Source organism: Sceloporus occidentalis, unplaced genomic scaffold (assembly GCF_023333645.1).
Source record: "Sceloporus occidentalis isolate IW3139 unplaced genomic scaffold, rSceOcc1.0.p SCAF_66, whole genome shotgun sequence".
NCBI classification, from domain to species: domain Eukaryota; kingdom Metazoa; phylum Chordata; class Lepidosauria; order Squamata; family Phrynosomatidae; genus Sceloporus; species Sceloporus occidentalis.
In genome coordinates, this window is record NW_028317046.1 from 2015361 (window position 1) to 2039737 (window position 24377).

The window sequence follows — 24377 nt, forward strand, 5'->3', positions numbered from 1 at the left end:
GTAAGCATCACTCGCATCCCAGGTCCGCGATTGGTCAATCTGCAGTCTCAAGACTGCCATCCCTGCAAAATGATAGGTCCCTGGCATCCAGGCTGCCGATTGGCCGGGGGGAATCCAGTAATGATTGCTATAATAATAACCTTTCTTTGGACGCGGCTCTGGCTTTCCTTAGGTAAGCTGCAGGTAACGGGGGCAAGCGCAGGGTCCGCAGCTGCAGGATGCGATGTGGGGCAGCAGGTGATGCAGATATAGCAAGAATGAAAAACATGCAGAAAAAGGAAAAATGAGCCAATTGTCAGCATTGCTAATGAGCATGGCGTTAGTAAACGTTTCCTACATTTAAAGTGGATTTGTCAAGGTTCCTTCAGTGTTGATTGCATGAAGGCGATGTACCCTGGCTGCGCATGGAGCTGGGGGCTGTGAGCTGGGGAGGGTATTAGAATCTGCCTCTGATGCCCCATCTCTGGGTGCTGGTCCAATGCAGCTCATCATGTGTTCCTGTACAGACGTCTCGGTGCTGCACTCAGGCCTTTAAAGGGCTTTAAAGGGACTGACCTTGGCTCCGTTCTTGCGCCCCTCCTATTGCATTTGGGTATTATTTTTTTTTCTTTTGCCCTTTTTTTCTTTTTTTTTGCTCCGTTCACCATGGGCTCCCAGCTGTGGCTTCTCACAGACAGGCAGATCCTGGAGGATTATCCACAGGCGCGGATCTCGGAAGCGCTGAAGCTGAGATGCCGGGAACAAGAAGTGGGGTTCGCTTTGGTTTTAATGGACCACATAGCCCTCACTGTCACCGACGGACACTTGGGTAAGATATCTGGAATTTCTGTAGAACTGAAACTTAAAAAAAGCATCAGGAGAAGCTGGGGGGGGGGTCTGGGGGTGTTTAGACAAAAATATATGTTTTAGAGGACAAAATATATTTTTTAGAATTTTTAGAATTCATATTTTGTGAACACACAGGAAAACCAGGTTAGTTTGTGAAAATGGTCTCATCTTCGGCAGAACCCCTAGGAAACAAATGTCTCGGTCCTTCTTTTTTAATTAAGGTCCGTTTTCCAAGATGTTCTGCAGCAGCTGCTTCTCTAAGGAACCGGTTCCCAGACATAAACAGGCACTGGGCTCATTGGAAAATGTCTCCTTTCTTTATAATTCTCCTTTGGTTGGCAAGGCGAGCGATGATTTGAGGAGTATATGGCAATTCGGAAAAAAAGGCACGAAAAGTTGACTATTTTTAGGCTTGGATGTAATGGAAGGAAGTTTTACTTTACTGAGAGGGTGGTAGCTAAATGGAACAGCCTCCCAGCAGAAGTGGTAGAGGGTAATACAGTGAGGGTATTAAACATGCATGGGATAGGCATACGGCTCCTGAATCTAAGACGAGATCAACGACTGATTAAGGTTTGAGTCTTTACAGCACGAGAAACGGGCAGACTAGACGGGGGCCGGATGGGGCCGATCTGCCGGCAGATTCTGTGCTTTTATTTTTTTATAAAATAATATAAAGAAAATATTTCTCGTGAAATATTAATATTAATATTAAAATTATGAGCTATCTGCAATGTTCAGTATGAAACTATTGTGGACTATGATCCCCTTCAGCCTTTACCCACCTTGTATATGGATGATGGGGAATGTAGTTAAAGAGCCCAAACATTATAATTTATGGTATTCTTGGTTGTATTGAATTTTTTGTGTCGCACGACATCATTTATCGCATTAACGACTCCACAACCATCTTTACGATCTTTATTCGCATTAGAGGAGATATTGGGTATTAAGTGACTCGGCGTTGCAGTTGAATTACAGCAGAGCGTTTCTGTGCCATCTGCCCAGAGGGTGACACTCGGGAGGCATCAGCCCAGAGTGGGCACGAGACAGCGTGGGCTCTCCACACCGGGAAACAGCTTGAAATAAAGGAGCCCCGCATAAAACCCTACCTCTTTACCGACAGCTCAGGCAGGTATAACAGCATGAAACAGTATCCACTTATTATTAATGCGTGCCTCCCAACTGGCTCGCTTTAAGCAGGGCAGTCCCGATTTTGCCACTCTTTGCTGCTATCCCGCTGAGCTCTACTTGTCCCTCTTTTTCCCGGGACAGCGGGATTCAGGACCGCAATCCCATGGTCCCAATTTCATTGTGCATGCTGCGCATGTGCAGAACAGTATCGCTGCCTCACAAGCGCCCCAATTCTCCTGGGGTAGAAGTCGTGAGGTATTCTGATGAGTAAAGAAAGGAGTAAGAAAAGAAATATAATACAATGAGCTTTTACTTCTCAGACAAACCTTTTAGCGCATCGAGTGATTCATACATGGGAACTCTCTGGGTTTTGCCTGGAGATGCCTTGAGAAGCGCCACTTCCAGGATGTGGTAGACAGCAGGACTTCCTGCCCGTATCCCGCTAGACTTCCTGCCCGTATCCCGCTAGACTTCCTGCCCGTATCCCGCTAGACTTCCTGCCCGTGTCCCGCTAGACTTCCTGCCCATATCCTGCTAGACTTCCTGCCCATATCCCGCTAGGCTTCCTGCCCGTACCCCCTAGACTTCTTGCCCGTAGCCCCTAGACTTCCTGCCAATATCCCGCTAGACTTCCTGCTGTACCCCCTAGACTTCCTGCCGGTATCCTGTGGGACTTCCTGTCCGTATCCCGCTAGACTTCTGCCCGTATCCCGCAGGACTTCCTGCCTGCAGGGTAGCCTTACCCATAAAGTCCCCAGGTATCGTCATGTATTAACCTTCGGTGCTACCCTAGGCTTAACCTTAGTGCCCCTCCGCGCCGCTGTCCTTACTTCTGGCCATCGGGATATGACATCATATCCAAGCATGGACTGTAGTGACATCATATCCAAGCATGGACTGTGGTGACATCATATCCAAGCATGGACTGTGGTGACATCATATTCAAGCATGGACTGTGGAGACCCTGTGGTGATCTGACACAGTCCTCCATAGCGTTTATGGGCTGTTTGGGAAGATTCCCCATTGATTTGTGGCATCGCAGGAGGCTCCCCGTAATGCGGCAGAGCAGGGACCCAGAGACCCTCACCTCTCATCGGTGCTTTCTAGTGTCTTTAGTACATTTCATCAGATATGAAATTGTATTCTTTCCCCTGACGATAGTCATTTACTACATTAACCCCGTCTGCGCTGGATTTCTGATCCATATCATGTTTTTTTAATAGACAAAATGTGCTTTATTTTTTGGACAATAATGTACATTTCATGAGGAGGTGGTAATCCTCGCGGAGTAAAATCAGCCCCTCAATCGTAATCCACGGTGAACTACGTAGGTCGAAGCATTTCTTGTGTGATGAGTCGGAGTAGGAGGATATTTGCATTGGAGCTGATTTTGTAATCTGTGGCTTTTAACACAAAATACTTACAACACAAGCTAATCAGTTAGGTTTTTTTTAAAAATAATTTCCTTGTATATTTGTTTGTGAAAGTGCAGGATCCCGTCATAAAACCACGCGCCAGTAACATAGTCATTAAGGTTAAAAAAAGACCTTAGTCCATCGAGTTCAACCCTCCTACCGATCCCTTCTGCTTTTGATCCAAAAGAAGGCAAAATTGAAGCTATTTTCCCATATAGGCTTTTTTTTTTTTTTTTAAATCAGGTTTCTCCTTGCATGAAGAAGCTCTAAGCGATAAACGTTGTTTGTATCAATTATAGCCCTGTATGTCCTCCTAGTTATTTTATAAATGTATCCATACATACAGGCCTTTGATACATTTCATAAATAAATACATATGAGTATAAAGAATTAGGTTAAGGTAGGTATCACAGCTGGGGGAAGCAATGCCAACCAATGCCAACCAATACAACTTATGCCCCCATTATTTAGTTGTTTTTTTTTCATGTATCCCATGTAATGCAATTTGACGCCTCCTTGCGTGGGGTGGGATAATTAACGTACATGGCGCTCAAAACCAAGAAAACTTTAAAAAAAATCCCAAAAGAGATTAGAATAATCAGATCTGTTAATTAGTCAGAGATTACTCATAGGAAAATCTGGCTTCATCGCAGTCAATGCACTAATTAACAGGGGTAGGACGGGTAATTTTATACTCTGGGATCTGGAAAGGATAACCCAGGCTGGTTTTTAGTTTCCAATTTACATTTTCCATAGAATATTTTGGGCAACTTTTAGAAAAATGTCCTCTAGATCGTTGTGCAGCATTAGAATCCTAATTCCGAGTGTCTGTGACATTCCCTGAAGTAATCCTTTAAGGATGTAGAATGTTGCGTCCTTCATATTTTTTTCAGGGAATTCTTAATTGTCATGTGACACAAAGCAGGCACTGATATTTTGTTCCTATAGAAACAAAAAAGTGCTTTTTGAAAGGTCTCTGTGTATCGCTTTTATGACATGAACCGTCTGATTTATTGAGAAGGGGGTAGATCAGTGGAACAGCACAAGTTGTAGAGAGTCTTTACAGCAGGAAGAACAGGGAAACTAGATGGGGGGCCGAATGGGGCCGATCTGCCGGCAAATTCTAAGTTTCTATTCTTCTAATTCTATTCTAGTTGCTTGACATTCTAGAAAGCTCGTGCCCTTGTAGAATGTCCGAAGGGCCCCAATGAATAATCACTCCAATGAGCTAATCAATAATAATCAAGGAAAGGCTCACTTGCTTGGAAGTTGGATTGGACAGCCTGCAGCTCCCCATTAATTTAATCATATTTTACAAAGCTGAGATCCGCATGCCTCCCAACTGTCCCGCTTTGCATGGTACAGTCACAATTTTGCCACTCCATGCCGCTGTCCCACTGACCTCTACAACTGGCTTTGGGGGGACAGCAGGATTCGGGAGAGCGGGATTCATATTGCGGGAGGGTAGAAGTTGGAGGGTATGGATTCATTTCACCAAATGTCGTCCCGTTCATGTGCTTTGTTTTAAAATACACCTTTTTAATGACATGTATTGGAAAAAGAGAGTAAAAGACTCAGGAATTTCCTTGAAATGATCTTGGCGAGCCAGCGCCTGACAAAAAAACAGCACGCTCGGCACTTTCTGAGAGACCGGACACTTCTCGTGATGGATTGATGAGATTCTAAGCTGCTAATGGGGCGGCAGGTAGTTTATTCCCTGCTGCGTCGGCAGAGACTTCCTGATCGTAGCAAAGACAAAGAAGGTAAATTATTTTAAACAACAAAAATACCTTTTTTTTTTAATACTTTCTTAACTATTATGCCGATGATCCGGGCTTCTGTATGGATCACCTTTGACCCGCGGACTTACTATGATTTTCAGCAGGTTCAGGCAACGTGGACAACATGTCGAGGGTTTTGCTGAACCTCAGTTAGAGATTGTAGGACCTTATTGCGCACTGGACATTGGGGTCCTTGGGGGATATTAAAGTCCTAAAATCAGGTGATCTGCTCGTTTTATGTTAATAATTTCCCCCCAGGTTCATTGGGGACCGGCTAAGGAGGAACTGATGATGATGATGACCAAGTGATCAGGCAATAAGGAGACATCAGAATACCACCTCCGCCTGTTGAACAGGCTCAACGTCCCTTTAAATCAGATTAACTCAACCTTTTTATCTTCCAAGCGCACGTCTCATAATTCTGCAGTATAAGGTTATCCCGCAGCGTGAGATTCACAAACCGTAGAAAATCGCTCGAGCGGCTAAGGGATTTTTTTCTGGTTAACTTTAGGTTGAAGTATTCAGTGGTTTTTTATTTATTTATTTAGTTTTTTTGCACAAAATCTTATTTCTAGGGTAGGATGAGTCAGAGATACTGCTGCGGTCTAAACTGAGAATAGAAAATAAAGTGGCAGAGGATTTCCTGCTAAAGCGTAAAGAAAATGTTAAGAAAGTATCAAAATGTATAAATATTTATTTTCATACATATGCCACTTTCTCCTGCTGTAAAAACTCAAACTTTAACGGCGGTCTCGTCTTAGATTCAGGAGCCGTATGTCTATCCCATGCATGTTTAATACCCTCACTGTATTACCCTCTACCACTTCTATTGGGAGGCTGTTCCATGTATCTACCACCCCCCAGTAAAAATGCTTTATATATATTTATGTTTTATGAACAATCTCTGTGTGGACTTTTTGGAACAATGGATGATTTTAAAAACATAAAGGCAAAATGTACCAGATACAAAGTATGACAGATTAAGTAGCTGTTCCTTTTAGACAAGACATTTATTGAGTTATATAGTAGGTGGAAATTAGGAATGAGGCAAAATATTTTTAGTTTGAATGATGTTAGAATTAGCCGAGTAAGTGGAACTGCACCTTTAACGTATGGCAACGCACATATATGATGATATAGATCATGTTTTTGGTTTTTTTGTTGGATCCCATCTCTCATAAAATCTTGTTTCCAGGCTTGCAAATTAACCAGAAGATTGTGACTGCTTACCCTCAGGTGATACTGGTTCGGTTGCCAACCCCAACGGTGCAGTCTGATAGCGCTATAACGGTTTTGAGACACCTTGAAAAGCTAGGTTGCCGTCTAGTGAATCATCCAAAAGCCATTTTAAACTGTGTGAATAAATTCTGGACATTTCAAGAGCTCGCGGGCCACGGGATACCCTTACCTGACACTTTCTCATACGGTAAGTCCAAGAAAATACATGTTCGGGAGTTCCTAGTCTTTGGTATCCGCAACCTTCAAAATAAGTTTTAATATCATGTGTTCTGGAGCAGGAATCCCAGGTTAAGAGGTTCTCCTTGGCCAACAGCTTGTTGACGTTGACCACCATTCCAAATAAGAGCTCTACCAAATATAATTGTTGCCTCAAATAAAAATAATAAATCCAACGTACAAGACGAAGGTCTATCTTTCAGGTAGACTAGACATAGACTTTCGAAGATGCCAAATGATTCAGAAGAGCACAAGAACTGAGTTATCACTTTAGAAAGAACATTATCGGTCTTCTGAGATCAGGTCACCCCAATGCCTGCCTCGCACAGAGTGATCCCTTTTATTTTAGAGTCTTCTCTGAACTTGTTATGATGACATCTGCTCAGGTCTAAAGTTGACTCCAGGGTTAGACAACAACATTCTTTGTGAAGGACATTTGACCAAATGCCCCATGAGCAACAATGACTTCCACAAGCCTGGTCACCGGTGTCCAGGTACGGACACTTTACCTATTCCTGGTTTATTCTAAAATTGTTACATAATTTAGGTTAATAAATGACATATGTTTGACCCATAAGACATTCATTTTGCTTCACCTCACCCAAAAATGGTAACAAAAAATGTTGTTGAAATAATTTTACTCCAAATGGGATTCAAAAGAAAAATGTCTTCTGGTCCAACTTTATACAGCTTTGTATATTCATCTTCGGTAAGAATGTATCCATCGGTTTCTTTAGTGTATCAGTTCAATGACTGGAACACCTCTGTAGGTAGCGAACTCCATTTTTTTACTGTTCGTTCCACTGTTAAATTCGAAAGTTTTGTTTCTCACGACTCAAAGGATGACCCTCTGAATACTCCATTGGAGAAACAGGTCCCGGGAGGGTTGGTTTTGTCGGTAATTGATACATTTTCATAAAATGTGGAAATCACATGTCTGAGACACAACTCAACTTCATCGCATAGACACAGTGCTCGCTCACTGAGTTATCTTTGTTATGGAAGCCACCGTGGCATGTAGCCAGCTGTCCTCTTTGGTGAAACTTACTTAGAACCTGAGCTCATTTATCCTAAAATGATTTACTTGAAGTTGGTGTCTCCAAAAGCTGGAGGAACATCAAGAATTTGTTGACGTTCTAAGTTGAACGCAGTCCGCTCCTTCCACTGATATGGTTGGTTTGCTATTTGCCCCCCAAAAATTAAAATACAACCTCACAGCTCATTGGCTGTTCACAGAGCGCCCCAAAAACCATTGCGCAATAAGGGGGCAGGAAAAGTAACAATTGCATTGAATTTGATACAATTTGATGATAGGAGTAACACAGGTTAAGAGACACCAGTGTAGAAGGAGAGCTTCAGAGACCCGTTTAACATAATGGGGACCCCGGGACCTGCCCCCCCCAGCCCAATCGAGGCTGTTCTAGAACTTGCTGAGAACGTGTTCTCTACCATATGATTTATGGCGGGTTTTGATGCTTCTTAAAAAACGATCCGGATACTTAGCAGCTTTGTTTCTGGCTTTAGTCCATCTTGTATCTGGGCCAATAAACCCATTTTTTTTTTTTGCGGTAATTGATTTAGAATCAGCAGATTTGTCAAATTCTGACCTTTTTCTTTTTCTCTCGGTAGGCGGCCACGACGACTTCTCCAAAATGATACAAGCAGCCGAACCGCTCGGGTATCCTGTTGTTGTGAAAAACACACGAGGATATCAAGGTATTTCCAATAACGTCACACGGAAAAAGGGCAGCTCACTGTCATAACCCAACGAGCCATCACTTAAATGGTTAATAAAGCCTCACGCGGAGTAAGCCCTCCATTGGTCTCGATGCCAAAACGATATACCCATCCCGTACATGTTTAAAATCCCTCACTGTATTGGCCTCTACCACTTCTGCGGGGTGGCTGTTCTATTTAGCTACCACCCTCTGAGCGGATGCTTAGGCATGGAGACCCCCTGTGTTTGAAGTGAAAAATGTGTAAATCCATAAACATAAAAAAATCATGTGTTCCGTAACACATTTCCCCCCCGATTTGTTGTTCTGCTTGTAGGAAGAGCCGTATTTCTTGCCAGGGATAAGCACCACTTACTGGATTTATCCCACCTAATGCGGCACGACGCGCCATACCTGTTCCAGAAGTATGTGAAGGAATCGCACGGGAAGGGGGTCCGCGTGGTGATTGTCGGGGGGAGACTGATTGGCTCCATACTGTGCTGCTCCACGGATGACCGAATGCAAAGTAACTGCTGTTTAGGTAAGTCTAAAAAACAGCAATTTATTTATTATATTCTAGAATTCACTGGCAGTATTGTGAAAAATGGTGGAAAATGGACATTTAAAGGCCGGCCAGTAAAACGGGGAAAGGTTTGCAGGATTAAAATGAGGGTGGTAGATAAGTTGAACAGCCTCCCAGTAGAAGTGGTAGAGGGTAATACAGCGAGGGGATTTAAACATGCATGGGATAGACATACGGCTCCTGAATCTAAGACGAGACCAACGACTGATTAAGGTTTGAGTCTTTACAGCAGGAGAAACGGGCGACTAAACGGGGGCCGAATGGGGCCGATCTGCCGGCAGAGTCTATGCTTCTAGATTAGATTGGAGACTTTCATTTATTGTAAAATATATATTATTTACAGGAGGTACGGGTGTCAGCTGTGCCCTCAGCGAGCAGGGGAAGCTGTTAGCCTCGCGAGTCTCTTCCATCCTCGATGTGGACGTGTGCGCCATCGATCTTCTCCTGCAGGATAATGGATCTTTCGTGGTTTGCGATGCTGATGCGAACGTCAGCTTTACCGAGTTTGACCAGGCGTGTAAATTAGATCTGGGAGGCGTTATAGCGGATTACGCGCTATCCCTCCTCCCCGGGAAGATACCGCAGGAGACGCCTCCGCTATCTGCAGCCCCCGGGGCCGAGGAAACCCAGGAGACTAAAGGACAGGAGCCGTCCGCAAGCTGCAGCCGTATAGAGGACATCAAGGATTCTCCGAACGTGCCGCGTCCTCCGGCCCCGTCTGATTGCACTCACAACACGGACAAGTAATCTACCTCCTTACGCATGGTGTATGTAACCTGCGGGGACCTCCGCGGCGACACGGGGGCTGATGGACAAATGTTTTAGCCTCTCTAAAAAGACTAAAGCTGCTTCCTTCTATCTGACATGTATTACAAACGCTTACCTGCACAGCGATGGTTAAAGAGGGGACTCGGAACCATGTCTGGTCTCATACCAGCCTTCCTGTTCTTAAAAACATCTTGAAAGGGCGGTATTCACTAAACCGGGAGTTTGCGGGTGAGCTTCTGCTTTCAAAAGGGCTGAGCTGGCCCTGTGTAATGTATAATTTATGGGAAGGGGGCATGTTTTAACAATACATTATGCAGGGTCAGCTCACTCCTTAAAGGTCGAGCTCACTGAGGGTTGCCTCAAACTCCCAGTTTAGTGAATACACCCCAAAGATTCGAAGCGTTCAGTGATACGGGGCATTGAAAGACCCCAGGTGTCACCGATTTTGTGTAATCCACGCGTAAAATGATTCTATTGTCACTCGCTCTGCAAGTTATCCTGCAGAATCCAGAAAAGCTTGTTCTGGTGTCGGATCTAGATTCTAGGGATTGGCCATTTCTAATTAAATGGGTTTATGTGTCTACGGGCACAAAATGTGATAACACGTGACCCCCTGTATCGCTGGTGGGGAGCCCTTTGTCCCTTATAATTAGTTTTGGGGTAGTCTGCGTGGGCTCCAGCTGCATGCCAGGTTGGCCGAGCCGGTTAAAATGCTTGGTCATGGTCTTCAGCAAGCGCGTCCGGCTTGGCCCGCGTATCGCCCAATGAGTCAGGCCCGGGTTTTAATTAAAATGCTGATTGGCTCTCCCGCCTCTACACATACATAATGTTTATATATGAACAGGCTGCTAAGTGCATTGCACCCATAATACCCCAAAAAAGCCTATATATATATATATATATATATTATTAATCTATATCCGCAGACGATAGACAGATTGCAGATATGTGCAATTATTTCAGTTATTTATTGTCGTGAGCGCCACGTTACTGCTGGCAGATAGAGGCCGGAATAGCCTGTGTGTCACTCGGGTCGAGGCGTATTAAGGGACAGGTTCTGATGCCCCTGCGATGGAAGTCAGGGCAGAAGAAGAGAGACTTTCGCCGTTGGAAGCAGAGATTCTTTTTAGTGCCGGTCTACATATCGCTGGCAGCATTAAGCAGGGAGACGCACGCAGCCCGCTCTTCCCTGACGTAATAATAATTAATAGTAATAATATAATAATATATCACATGTGGAATATCACTGATATGACCAGGGTTGGCACCAGTGCAGCTGTATCGGGGACCAGTCGCTGGGGCATCTCCGGGGGCCCCACACTGCTCCAACGCGTCCCCCCACATCCCTAGTATAACATCAATGCATTGTTTAGAATACAAGGGCCAGTGGGGGTGCCTTTTAAAAAGATACTTGTTTAAATGTGCTTGTTAAATATGGTAAGGCAGGGGAGGGACGGTGGTCTTTTTGGGGGGGGTTATTGAAAGGACCCCTGAGAGATGACAGATGTATTTTTTTTAGATATGGGGGCCATGATAAAAAAGAATGGAATGCATCTCGGGGTTAAAATTCTGGAGTGTGACTGGCCCTAAAATAATACCAGGAGATCTCCGAACATCGAAAAGTAGATTATTTTCAGTTGAAATTGGAATGTAACTGGCTTTTTTTTTGTTACAAATATTTATCTTTACGTCTCAGAAGTATTACCTAATATCTTGAAAGCAGAACTGAAACAAGGCGCTTTTTTTTTACACTTACATAGAATGTGTTGCAATTGGGAACTTGACATATTTGTACAGAATTTGGCTTTATTTTTTTTTTTTACAGTGAAAATTGGATGGCAGATTCCAACTCACAGCAAGCCATCCGTCCCCAGAAAGGAATACTTTACAAGATTAATAATATAGAATAATAATAATAATGTTATTTAATAATTGTAATTTAATGTTTATGTGCTGAATGGGTGTAATGTACCGGGCACCCTTTTGATATACGAATGGTTAACTGTACTGGCAAGAGCACCAGGGATGCTCACAGGGTCTCAAGCAATCAAACAGAAGATTTGTGATCATATCCCTTTAAAGTCATTTGCGATCATATCCCTTTAAATGTAAGTGACATTTATTTGCACGTTATCATTATGATCACCGTTTACATATTATCATTATGGTGACCAATGAAGATACTGGGTGACATCATAGAAATATAAGCTACTGATTTTTTTATTTTTTTTTAAACTGTGTTAAAGGTTAATAATAATAGTTATGCAATATAATGCAAAAAGGCATTATTTTATTTTAAGTACTCATCGGAACATTTACATTTTTTTTTCAGGTAATGTAAAATATTATGCATAATGCTGTGTTTAATTATATGTTACCGCTGAAGGAATTAAGGGGAAACTAACATAGATGTAGGGTTCTTGTTACGACAATTACACACATGATGAAAATAATGTATGCAATAACGTGTAATTGCGTAAATAAGAGCTAAAAAAAGGAGATGGTGCTAATTTTTGTGTAAATTATATCATTTTGATCCCTCGTGTGCCAAACTGTACAGCTTTGGTAGGTCACAGGAATAGAAATCCCCAGCACAGCCATAAAGCAAGGCAATCAACGGTATGAGTGGTGATGAGCAGAGTGGGCGGGGCCTCTGTAGCCAAAATGGCCGATCACCACACCTAAAAAAAAATCTACTGCTATTATAAATAAAATTCGTTTCAGTATTTCCACTGTGAGGCTGTCCAGAATACCCCACTGGCTGGAACCAACTAGGCCGAGAAGCTTCATGCTTTTCTGTTATAGACTTAGTTTTATTGTTGCTGTTTTGTTGTTACTTTGTTGCAAACATCATTTAATTGTTACTTTCTTGGCACTCTTTGTTCTTGAATTGCTGTTTATTACCTAACTGATACAATTGGTACTTTGCTGCCTGTCAGCTAATATCTAAGGTATAGTTGGATTTAATTACCAATGAAAGGATTATTGCTTGTTGAATTGTCATATTCATGACATCCAATTATATTTCCAGCTACGCTTAGACTCAAAATTTGCTTATACTTTAAAGAATATCAAAAAGTGGCATATAGAGTAAACCTGGGGCCCCCTTTCATCGTTGTACAACATTGGCCATTGGGGAAAGGGGCCACGGTCCTCATAGTCAAGTCAATACGGAACGTGGCCAACGGAAAATATATACAATGCAAATTATTTTCCCCAAGCTGCTATACGATTGACTTAAAATGCATATACTGGGTAGATAGTAGCCTTAAACTCTTTATAGTGGAACTAGAATATCTTTTGTATTCTATAATTCATAAAATATAAAAATCCCATTTAAATGCTCTATAAAGGTTCCTCAATACCCAGTACCTCCCCCGCTGTCATCAGCGCCAACGGATATCATGGCGTAATAATGACCTTTGCGCCTCGGAACGCTTATTGCCAGCTTTGGGAACTTTTGCCATAAATTGCACTTTTTTTTTTTAATGTAACAAAGAGTATTAATCTCAGACAATGTGAAAGTTATGCACAGAAATAATCTCACACTCACACACACACACACTCACACTCACAGTCACAATAAGTAGTCAACTTTCCAGCAGCCGTGGTGTCACCTCACATCGAAGCATTGCGTGTATTGTATGTTTTAAACGGCATGAACAATCGAATGAGTATAAATAAGTAGAAATGAAACCCTATCTGTAATACCTGTAGTAACATTGTAAAGCAAATTCTGTGCCTGTAATGAATATTATCCCGTGTTAATAAGCGTGTCACGCGTGTAAATAATTCACAGAAACAATGAACAAAAATGTGTGAATATAGTGAATTAAAAGGACCTTTTTTGCTTGGATGTCGCTATGACTTAATTGGGTTGATAATGATGTAAAGTCACAATAACACTGGGACACCAAATTACTGTATGCTAAAAAGTTTACATTATTAATAAAGTTGCTGATACAAAGAAAAACTGTGCCCCCCCCCCCATTATGTGTAGTTGCATGATAGACATTTGGCGAGCTCACGGAATGTATCAGTTACCCAAAATAAACTAAAATAAAGCTTAGAAAATATAAAAATAATTATATGATGGCATAGGATATTTGTAATAAAAAATAAAAAAATTAGAACATTTTTTTTGCAATTTCAATATCCATTTTCACTGAGCGCTAAGCCAAGCTCCGCCCACTTCCTATTTTGGGGACCAGTTATATCCTAAACGACTTAAATCCGCCGCCAATCGTGAAGCAGAGCCTCGGGATGAATGTTTATTTCATTTTCAGGTCAATTAACGTTATTAATGCAGAGATATCCTCAGATGTGTCCTCCTGGGGCAGCTGTTGGGTGGTTTCCAGTAGTTTCTTCCCTGTTTCCTGAGCCTAAAAAAACAAAATGTGAATAAATAAAACCAGTAAGGTCAGGATTTTTATCTCAAAGGTTCCAGTAAATTTCTTAGCTTATTGTTTATCCCACAAAAACCTAATATGATGTAGTTTTCAGAGTGGAGGTTCCGCTAGTATCTGGAACTATGTCTCCCTCGGATAGAAAGCCGCTTTATGGTTGCTTTTGATGGATTATGACCTTTCAGCCTTGGGCGGCTGGGGATTGATGGATTTATCTGCAGTCGGATGGTCATTGGGTGCTCTCTTCTCTCCTTCATTAACATTCGATAAATAACGTAGACTCTTCAAACCGCTAAACGGGGGAGATCAACAGCTAGGAAATTCCATGATGTTACCGGCAGTGATATTTATAACGACTGTATGATACACGGACCAGACCTACACTTTAATAACAACGACGTATATTATTCATGAAGGAAGAGGCACGGCAGAGAGTGCAAGCGAAAGATTTAACACCACAGCCATGATAAAGAGACCTGCCTGGAGTGATAAGGACCAGACGCAGAAACCAGCTGAACATCAATGTTTAAAGTGATAACATCTACTTTAATATCTCAAGTTGACTTCCTAAGGGCGTTAGAAGAGATCAGCATTACGGAAACGTGGGTGCTGGCAGTAACATTTTGGGTTGGTGATGACCATTAGTGAGAAACTGTCTTCCTTTTGTCAACTGCACAGTGGTTAAAATGACCCTTGTATACACCCCCCGCCAGCATTAAGTATATCGGGCCTGTTTTTGGCCAGAAGGTCCTGAATGTCACTGTTGGTGAGGCTGCCAATAAACGCTCCTAAGAATCCTCATACTGCTCTCCCTATAAGAATTATTGGTAGATGAGCAGCTCTCTGGAGAATGTTGGAGGCAGCAAGAACGTCGAAAAGAGAAGAGCCAGACAGAGGCGCAGAAAACTGTAGCATCACCGTGACCTGGCAATAACACGCTTTACTACATGGAAATGGCTTTGTCATTCCACGAAACCTCTGTACTTTACCCTAAAATAGAGCAGCGGTCCCACTCCACATGTCCCTGTGTAGGCTCAAGACCAGCGGATGCGAGAATCAACACACGAGTATGTGACCTAGGAAATTCTGTTGGCCACATTTTCTGATACATCAATAAGCCATTTAGGTGTCCTCAGGAACCCCATAGCTAACAATAAAGTGGTGTGCTCTCCTGCCTTATCAAGTGATAGAGGTCCTGTGGTGGCTTTATGGTAGAAGAGTATGGCCACTTCTAAAACTTTTGTATAGAAATACACTAATCGTCCTTACGAGTCCACTCACCATGAGCTCCACTTACCTTCTGTAGGTCCATGGTCAGAAAGTACAGCATAGTGAGAGCATGCAGAACCTTCACCATCTTCGAAGAGTCCTTTTTGGACGCTTGCTCTCTGATATCGCAGATAGCGCTCAGGATCTGAAGGGCTTCTGCCTCTTGGTTTTCATCTATGGTAAGGAAAATGATAAGAGTTAGCGGCTGACAGTGGGCGTTGCAGTGGACATTTAGGCTAAAGCCCTAAAGGCACCAGAATATTTATGGGGAGCAAACATGCATTTGCTTGATATCAAATATCTCTTCACAAACCAGATACCTAGACTTTCTTGATCAGGATCATCAAACCACGCGGGGCCTTTTCTTAACGATGCTTTCACCTGGAGATCCACCAGCCGTTTAAGGTGCCTATGCCATATATCGGTCACCTAAGAGATGACATAGAAACAACATTTTCATGAAAGTGACATGTTCATTATACATGGAAGAGTTGGTGCTATAGCCAGGAGACCCGGTCACAGTCTCGGCTCATGCCGTGGGCCAGCTGGATCTCCTACTTCTGTGAACTATATATATATATATATATATATATATATATATATATATAAAATGTATCCTAGAAAACATTTAATCTTAACAAATATTTAAAACAGAGCACCTGACCTCTGTATACAGAGAATCGGCTATGTCCATTTTGTTCTGCCGAAAGAAGATGTTTGCCATATGGAAGTAGCCCCCGGAGGTATAGATACTGTCCGGTCCAGACTCGAAGCTTGCAAAGTAAACCTGGAGATGAGGAAACTGGTTAAATAAAACATGTTCATTGTGGGGTATTTGGGGCTTGCAGGTTTCCGGTTTCATTTCTGGTTGGGGAATGGACGGCTGAGCTCTTTAAAGCTTGTTTATCTACATCGTACTCTGTACATTAAGACAACGTCCATTTTTGTGTATTTGTTATGAGATACATTTTCCGGAATCATCTTACATCATTGGACAAATGACGCAGCGATTCCTCGAATTCCCCTTTGGCGGAGTAGAGCAGACCCAGGTTCCGGTGCAGTTTGGACCTCACTTTACTGGTGCAGTCACTGGTTTTCAGCACAGTCCAGTAAGCCTGTGAGAGGTATTCTTCTGCCAGGGTGAGCTGGCCGAGTCCTGTATAAAGAGCAAGATGCAGCATGGAGGTCTGAACCACACAGGTTATAAATCGATTAATCACAGGCTGCCTGATCTAATGAAACCTGACGTACCGTATGCAGGGCCGGCCCAAGGCAAAATGCCGCCTGGGGCGAATTTTAAAATGCCGCCCCCCCCATTATCTACCCTTCCTCTCCCTCCGTCCCTGCCACCCCCCCCCATTATCTACCCTTCCTCTCCCTCCGTCCCTGCCACCCCTCCCCCCCATTATCTACCCTTCCTCTCCCTTGTACTTACCTTTCAGCAGTCCTGCGGCGAGTCTCCCTGTTTGAGGAAATCTTCCGGCACTCAGCATTACAAGCCGGCACCGAGACCGAACAGGAAGACTCACCGCAGAGGAGAGAGCGAGGGGCGCCGAGCGGGTACTGACAGCTTGGTAAGAGAAAACCACTCGGCGCCCCTTTCTCTCTCTTTCGCTTTTTTAAGCGGTTGCCCCACTCGGCTCCATTGTCGGGCCGGCCCTGACCGTATGAGATAAAGACCCTGATCCATTAACCTTTTGCCAACGTTAATTCTCCATTCAGTGAACTGAATATATATACTACTATTCAAAAGTTTGCGGTTACTTTGAAATGTCCTTGTTTTTGAAAGAAAACCACATTTTGATCATTAAAATGCGCAGACGGGGTTAATGCTGTAAATGACTATTATAGCTGGAAATGGCTGATTTTTAATGGGATCTCTTCATAGGCGTACAGAGGCCCTTTATCACTCCCATCACTCCTGGGTTCCAATGGCCCTTTATCACTCCCATCACTCCTGGGTTCCAATGGCCATTTATCACTCCCATCACTCCTGTGTTCCAAAGGCCCTTTATCACTCCCATCACTACTGTGTTCCAACGGCCCTTTATCACTCCCATCACTCCTGTGTCCCAATGGCCCTTTATCACTCCCATCACTCCTGTGTTCCAATGGCCCTTTATCACTCCCATCACTCCTGTGTTCCAATGACACGTTGTGTTCTCTGATCCAAGTTTTCGTTTTAAAAGGCTAATTTATGGTTATAAAACACTTTTGTAATTATGTTACAGCCAGAAATGTCCTTGTTTTACATGAAAACAGCTGAGTGACCCCAAACTTTTGAATGGTGGTGTAGCTAAAGCCTTCTGGTTGAACTTGTAATGGTTAAAGGAAGGAGACAGGAAAAAAAGGTTCAAACATCATACCTAAACTGTCCTATACACAATTTTAACCTTAATCCTCAGCAAGTAAGAATATGAACGTTAACATTTTTAAATCAGTTTTGATGTTTTACGGAGCTTCGGCACCCATATTTTCAGAAGCTTTGACTCGTTACACAAGCCGTATAGAACGAGCGTTCATCTACCATTCCAGAGAGTGTGCACTGCAGTCCCCATGTGTCATCCAACGCTTACCAATATTAGCTTCAGCCAGGACGAGGTATACAGGCACCAGCTCTATGGACGTCAGTCCGTACACATCAATCACTAAGGAAAGGGAATGCGCAGCCGCGGGGATCGCGGCACCATGTCTTCCCTCGTAAAGGAACTTCTGCGCCTCCTTCATGGTAACTTCAATCAAATGTTTCTGCGGAAAGAAATATCTAGATGACGCGATACTGGGGCCTTGTTACCCACGCTAGGGCGAAGCGGTTATGTTACCAAAAAATAGGTCGTAGCAAATAAAAGGAGAGGAGGGATCTCTGCGTGGAAGCTTTTAGTGTATGGTTACAGCTCATAAATACACACTGCATATACAGCGATGTAATATACACTCCGGTATTAGGATTAGGTCCATTGTGGATCTGCTGTTAGTCCCTGCTATGCACCCTTTTGTATGTGATCAGCACACCTTTCTCTGTACTAACTGCCCCACGCAATGCTGACGCTCCTCTGCAGAGTTGAAGAACGGCACCGGAGTACGCAGAGGGATCAATAACTGGCAGATTTTCTCGTGGATACTGAGCCAATCAGCCTGCTGGTGCTTCACATCGCTATCAAAAAGAGAAGGGAAAAATACCGTATAGAATTATAACATCTAACGCTGTGTCCCGTAATAACCCCAGCGCGGTATACAGTAATAACCCCCCAGCGCTGTATACAGTAATAACCCCCAGCGCTGTATACAGTAATAACCCCCAGCGCTGTATACAGTAATAACCCCCAGCACTGTATACAGTAATAACCCCCAGCGCTGTATACAGTAATAACCCCCAGCACTGTATACAGTAATAACCCCCAGCGCTGTATACAGTAATATAACCCCCAGCGCTGTATACAGTAATATAACCCCCAGCGCTGTATACAGTAATAACCCCCAGCGCTGTATACAGTAATATAACCCCCCCAGCACTGTATACAGTAATATACCCCCCAGCGCTGTATACAGTAATATAACCCCCAGCGCTGTATACAGTAATAAACCCCAGCGCTGTATACAGTAATATAACCTCCAGCGCTGTATACAGTAATATAACCCCCAGCGCTGTATACAGTAATATAACCCCCAGCGCTGTATACAGTAATATAACCCCCAGCGCTGTATACAGTAATAACCCCCAGTGCTGTATACAGTAATATACCCCCCAGTGCTGTATACAGTAATATAACCCCCAGTGCTGTATACAGTAATATAACCCCCAGCGCCGTATACAGTAATATAACCCCCAGCGCTGTATACAGTAATATAACCCCCAGCGCGGTATACAGTAATAACCCCCAGCGCTGTATACAGTAATATAACCCCCAGTGCTGTATACAGTAATATAACCCCAGCGCTGTATACAGTAATCAGGGCCGGCCTTAGGGGTGTGCGACCTGTGCGACCGCACAGGGCGCCATGGTTGCAGGGGCGCCTGACCGGGACTTAGATTAAAGCATCGTTTTTTTTTTTTTAAACTTTATTTAACATCATTCATGTTAAATAAAGTTTTAAAGAAAAAAACGATGCTTTAATCCAAGTCCTGGTCAGGGGCTCCGAGCGGTTGCTCGTGAAGTTCTCAGCAACCGCTCGGCGCCCCTTACTCTCCGTGACTCCGTCACTGTGCCGGCGCTCAACATGAAATGCCGGCAGAGCGAGAAGACGGATGCCTCCCGCTCTCACCGCAGGACTCCGGCAACAAGGTAAGTGTGTGGGGGGGGGGGGTAGTTTGAAGGGGGAAAGGGGGGGGGAGTAGTTTGAAGGGGGGGTGTAGTTTGAAGTGGCGGGGGGGTGTAGTTTGAAGGGGCAGAGGTAGTTTGAAGGGGTAGAGAGGGGGAGTAGTTTGAAGGGGCAGAGGGGGGGGGCGCCAGAGGAGTAGTCCGCACAGGGCGCCACAACGCCTAAGGCCGGCTCTGACAGTAATAACCCCCCAGCGCTGTATACAGTAATATAACCCCCAGCACTGTATACAGTAATATAACCCCCAGCGCTGTATACAGTATTATAACCCCCAGCGCTGTAGAAAGTAATATAACACCCAGTGCTGTATACAGTAATATAACCCCCAGCGCTGTATACAGTAATATAACCCCCAGCGCTGTATACAGTAATATACACCCCAGCGCTGTATACAGTAATATAACCCCCAGCGCTGTATACAGTAATAACCCCCAGCGCTGTATACAGTAATATAACCCCCAGCGCTGTATACAGTAATAACCCCCCAGCGCTTTATACAGTAATATAACCTCCAGCGCTGTATACAGTAATATAACCCCCAGCGCTGTATACAGTAATATAACCCCCAGCGCTGTATACAGTAATATAACCCCCAGCGCTGTATACAGTAATAACCCCCCACGCTGTATAAAGTAATATAACCCCCAGCCCTGTATACAGTAATATAACCCCCGCGCTGTATAAAGTAATATAACCCCCAGCGCTGTATACAGTAATATAACCCCCAGCGCTGTATACAGTAATATAACCCCCAGCTCTGTATACAGTAATATAACCCCCAGCTCTGTATACAGTAATATCCCCCCGTGCTGTATAAAGTAATATAACCCCCAGCGCTGTATAAAGTAATATAACCCCCAGCGCTGTATAAAGTAATATCCCCCCGTGCTGTATAAAGTAATATAACACCCAGCGCTGTATACAGTAATATCCCCCCGTGCTGTATACAGTAATATAACCTCCAGCGCTGTATACAGTAATATAACCCCCGCGCTGTATAAAGTAATATAACCTCCAGCGCTGTATACAGTAATATAACCCCCGCGCTGTATAAAGTAATATAACCCCCCTGCGCTGTATACAGTAATATAACCTCCAGCGCTGTATACAGTAATAACCCCCCACGCTGTATAAAGTAATATGACCCCCAGCCCTGTATACAGTAATATAACCCCCGCGCTGTATAAAGTAATATAACCCCCAGCGCTGTATACAGTAATATAACCCCCAGCGCTGTATACAGTAATATAACCTCCAGCGCTGTATACAGTAATAACCCCCCCCGCTGTATACAGTAATATAACCCCCAGCGCTGTATACAGTAATATAACCCCCACCGCTGTATACAGTAATAAGTCTTAAGTCTAAGTCTAAGCCATTCTATTGTTTCCCACAGGCAGTATGATAAAAAGTCTGGGTGTTTGTCTAGTAGATTGGGGATCAGATAACAGAACAAGAACTCATACAAATGGCTGATATACAGCTTTAAATCCAATGCTAAGAATAAGGAAAAAATGATGCGATATTCCTTGTAGGCTGTGAGATATGACGTAATATAAAGAACTTTTCATGCCATTTGAATTTTGTGCATCTCACAAATCAATCAATCAATAGTTATGTTTACAGCTCAGTGTCTCTTTATAACTCATCCCCATACAGTCCCTGTATAATAATTGCTGCATTATTTGGCTACAATGCTAAGTAACTGCTTAATATTATATCAGATAGAAATCACCCTTTTTTGGACATTTGCGGGTAATATGACGTCACACCATACACAGGGCTTCACATTCCATGAGGTAGAGAAGGGAAGTCTCAGGCAGTTCGCTACTCACCAGTAATATGTGACTTTGCAGCCGGAGCACCGGATGTATGCGGGGCTGCGGCATAATTCACACACTAACTTTACACCCTTGGGGTTTGATAGCGGATTCACCGCCATTGTAGGGTCGTCTGTGCGAACAGATGCTTCGTTGCTAGGGACGCTGGACTCGGTTGCTAGGGACGTAACCGGATTCGTCGCTCCTGAGCACATGGGCGTGACTTGAGCCAGTGCAGGGACCGGGCGGGTCTGAGTGTGTGTGTGTGTGTGTGTATTATTATTTCAGACACGTTCAGAGCCCTGCGTGGGGCATTAATCTCCGGGAGACAGGGGTAACAAGGCACCGCAGGATCCCGTCATGCCTCTCCAATACACATTACTCATCCCGGAGCCCTGCGTGTGAGCTGCATTCTAATACAAATCTATCCGGAACGATACACGAGAATACACGTTTCCGCGTGACCTTTTATAATGTGTCTATGAGGTACATGGTATGGCACACAATGGGTTAATAGCAACATCCCGTATGTATCCTGAAATGATATATCAAGACCTGGAGATATAACAGTATTACACATATATTAAGCACTGTAATAGTATTAAAGCTGCCATCAAAACGTTTAATAATCAATTATTAACTCGTCTTGGTAATGAAGTGGTTAAGGGATCAGGTTAGCCGCCCAAATCTAACATGGCGGTAGAGGAATTCCGTCGCTTCCGGAAGTGCAGAGTCCACGAGCTGCAGCTCAGACTCTCGGTGACACCTGCGTATCCGGTGGTGTTTGGGAGCCATGGCCGAGCCTGCGGAGCGGATCCGGCGGGAGTTCGCCCCCCAGGCCGAAGTAGAGGAGGCGGCCAGGGCCATGGAAGTCTTCGCAAAGACACACGGCTCGGAGGGGCGCAGGGTGGTTCTGATCACCTCGGGCGGCACTAAGGTGCCCCTGGAGTCCCGCACAGTGCGCTTCCTAGATAACTTCAGCAGCGGGCGGAGGGGAGCCGCATCGGCAGAGTATTTCCTGCAGGCCGGCTACGCCGTCATCTTCCTGCACCGCCACCGCTCCATGTACCCGTACAGCCGCCGCTACACCGCGGTTAACTGGTTGGACGCCCTGCAAATAGTCCCCGCCCCTCAGACTGACTCCGCCCTCACGGAACATAGGCTTAAGGTTGAAGCTGACCTGACCAATCTACCAGGAATAGTCGGGGTGCTAAAGGATCACCAGAGCATGAAGGGCTCAGGCAGGCTGCTTCCTGTGGAGTTTAACACCCTGTCTGACTACCTGCACCTCCTGCTGGCAGCAGCAAAGGCCCTCAGCCCCTTAGGTGGGTTCCGCAGAGGGGACGGTGTGGACCCCTGTAAGAGACTATTTAACAAAATATTTTGGGGTAGCATCCCATAAACAGTCCAGGAGTCCCTCCATCCCCTGACCATGTTACATATTTATATAATTACTGCTTTAAAGATGTGGAATTTATCGGTTCCTCTGGGGTTGCACCTATCACTGCTATTGGTTATCTGAAAAGACACAACATTCCTCAATATTTATTGTAATGTTTTTTTTTTCTTTCCTGAAAATCAACATTTTTGTTTATATTTTAGGGGCAAACGCCATGTTTTATTTGGCAGCCGCAGTTTCAGACTTCTACATACCAGCTTCAGAAATGCCAGAACATAAGATCCAGTCCTCCAGCGGGCCCTTACAGGTACTTTCAATTGGGTAAAATGTAATTATATTCCACTAATTGCCCGATTAATTGTTTTTCTTTTAATGATTACCTTCTGGTTTCAGATAACAATGAAGATGGTGCCAAAAATGCTGTCTCCTTTGGTGAAGGACTGGGCCCCCAAGGCATTTGTCATCTCGTTTAAACTGGAGACCGACCCCTCAATCTTAATAGAGAGAGCGCGGAAGGCTCTGAAGACGTATCGCCACCAGGTGGTCGTGGCCAACGTCCTGGACACTCGCCGATCGTATGTCGTGGTCGTAACGGACGTCTCTGAGAGTAAACTCTCCGTCTCGGACGACGAGGAGACACGAGGAGTGGAGATCGAGCACAAAATAGTAGACGATTTAACCTCCCGGCACTTGAGTTTCATAGAGGGTCTGCAGTAAGAGGCAGTGACCCCCTAGAGCCCAATGTTATTAAACGGGGTAGTCTGTCTGCTGTTAATCTGCCGGTTTCTGTCTCTCACCCTGAACTGCCCCGTCCTATGTATGATAGAAATATTTATACACAACTGGATGTCAAGCCTTCTTGCGATGAGACTTTAGTCTGTCGAATACTTAACAGTTGTATGTCGGGACATCATAAATAAAGCTATCCATAGCAGAGGATTTTTTACGTTAAACGCTGTATATACTATATGTTCCGATTATAGTTTAGATATTCAGGATGCGGGGCAGTGCATTTTTTCCTCTCCTTTGCGGAGCCTGATGAAATGGAGCACTCCCTCTAGCAGGATCCGTCCGTAATGCGTTTCCCTGCCAACGCGAGCCCCATACTCTTTTAGCCCCCCTTACTTTAAGATGATGACCTCTCTAAGATGCATCATGAATTAGGGGGGCCTTTAAATGGTTATTACGTATTGTAGCCTCAAACTGTATAGCCCTTACATTACATTTTCTTTATAATGGCACCGATTTAAAAGGGCGCAGACTATAAAAGGGGCTGTGCTGTACTCGTTTTATACATCAAAGACTGCTGTGGTTTGCCCCGGGTTTCCCAGCATGCTTTGGTGTCAATAACAAACTTTTACTTGGAGCTAGAACTAGGGGGGGGGAAATACAATCTGAGAATCTCCAAGTTGCTAATTAACACTTTAAATACACGATGGACCGGTATGTGTTCTAATTCTTATTGTTGAATTGAATGTATTTAC

At 44.0% G+C, this 24377-nt stretch overlaps 3 protein-coding genes across 3 annotated transcripts; 2 read left to right on the top strand and 1 right to left on the bottom strand.

The window, feature by feature from the left end:
* The first annotated feature begins 645 nt into the window (after positions 1-645).
* LOC149286837 (N-acetylaspartylglutamate synthase A-like) lies at positions 646-9658 on the top strand. The gene is made up of 5 exons (XM_089493659.1): positions 646-808; positions 6354-6584; positions 8243-8329; positions 8666-8869; positions 9255-9658. The coding sequence occupies exons 1-5, from the start codon at positions 646-648 to the stop codon at positions 9656-9658; spliced, it is 1089 nt and encodes a 362-aa protein (XP_089349785.1).
* A 4292-nt stretch (positions 9659-13950) lies between these two features.
* Positions 13951-21709, bottom strand: ZMYND12 (zinc finger MYND-type containing 12). The gene is made up of 8 exons (XM_089493660.1): positions 21510-21709; positions 18367-18508; positions 17931-18102; positions 16341-16510; positions 16019-16141; positions 15675-15783; positions 15383-15528; positions 13951-14061 (listed from the first exon to the last, which is right to left on the bottom strand). The coding sequence occupies exons 1-8, from the start codon at positions 21707-21709 to the stop codon at positions 13951-13953; spliced, it is 1173 nt and encodes a 390-aa protein (XP_089349786.1).
* A 650-nt stretch (positions 21710-22359) lies between these two features.
* Positions 22360-23610, top strand: PPCS (phosphopantothenoylcysteine synthetase). Its single transcript, XM_089493661.1, has 3 exons — positions 22360-22819; positions 23097-23200; positions 23287-23610. The coding sequence occupies exons 1-3, from the start codon at positions 22360-22362 to the stop codon at positions 23608-23610; spliced, it is 888 nt and encodes a 295-aa protein (XP_089349787.1).
* The last annotated feature ends 767 nt before the right edge of the window (positions 23611-24377 follow it).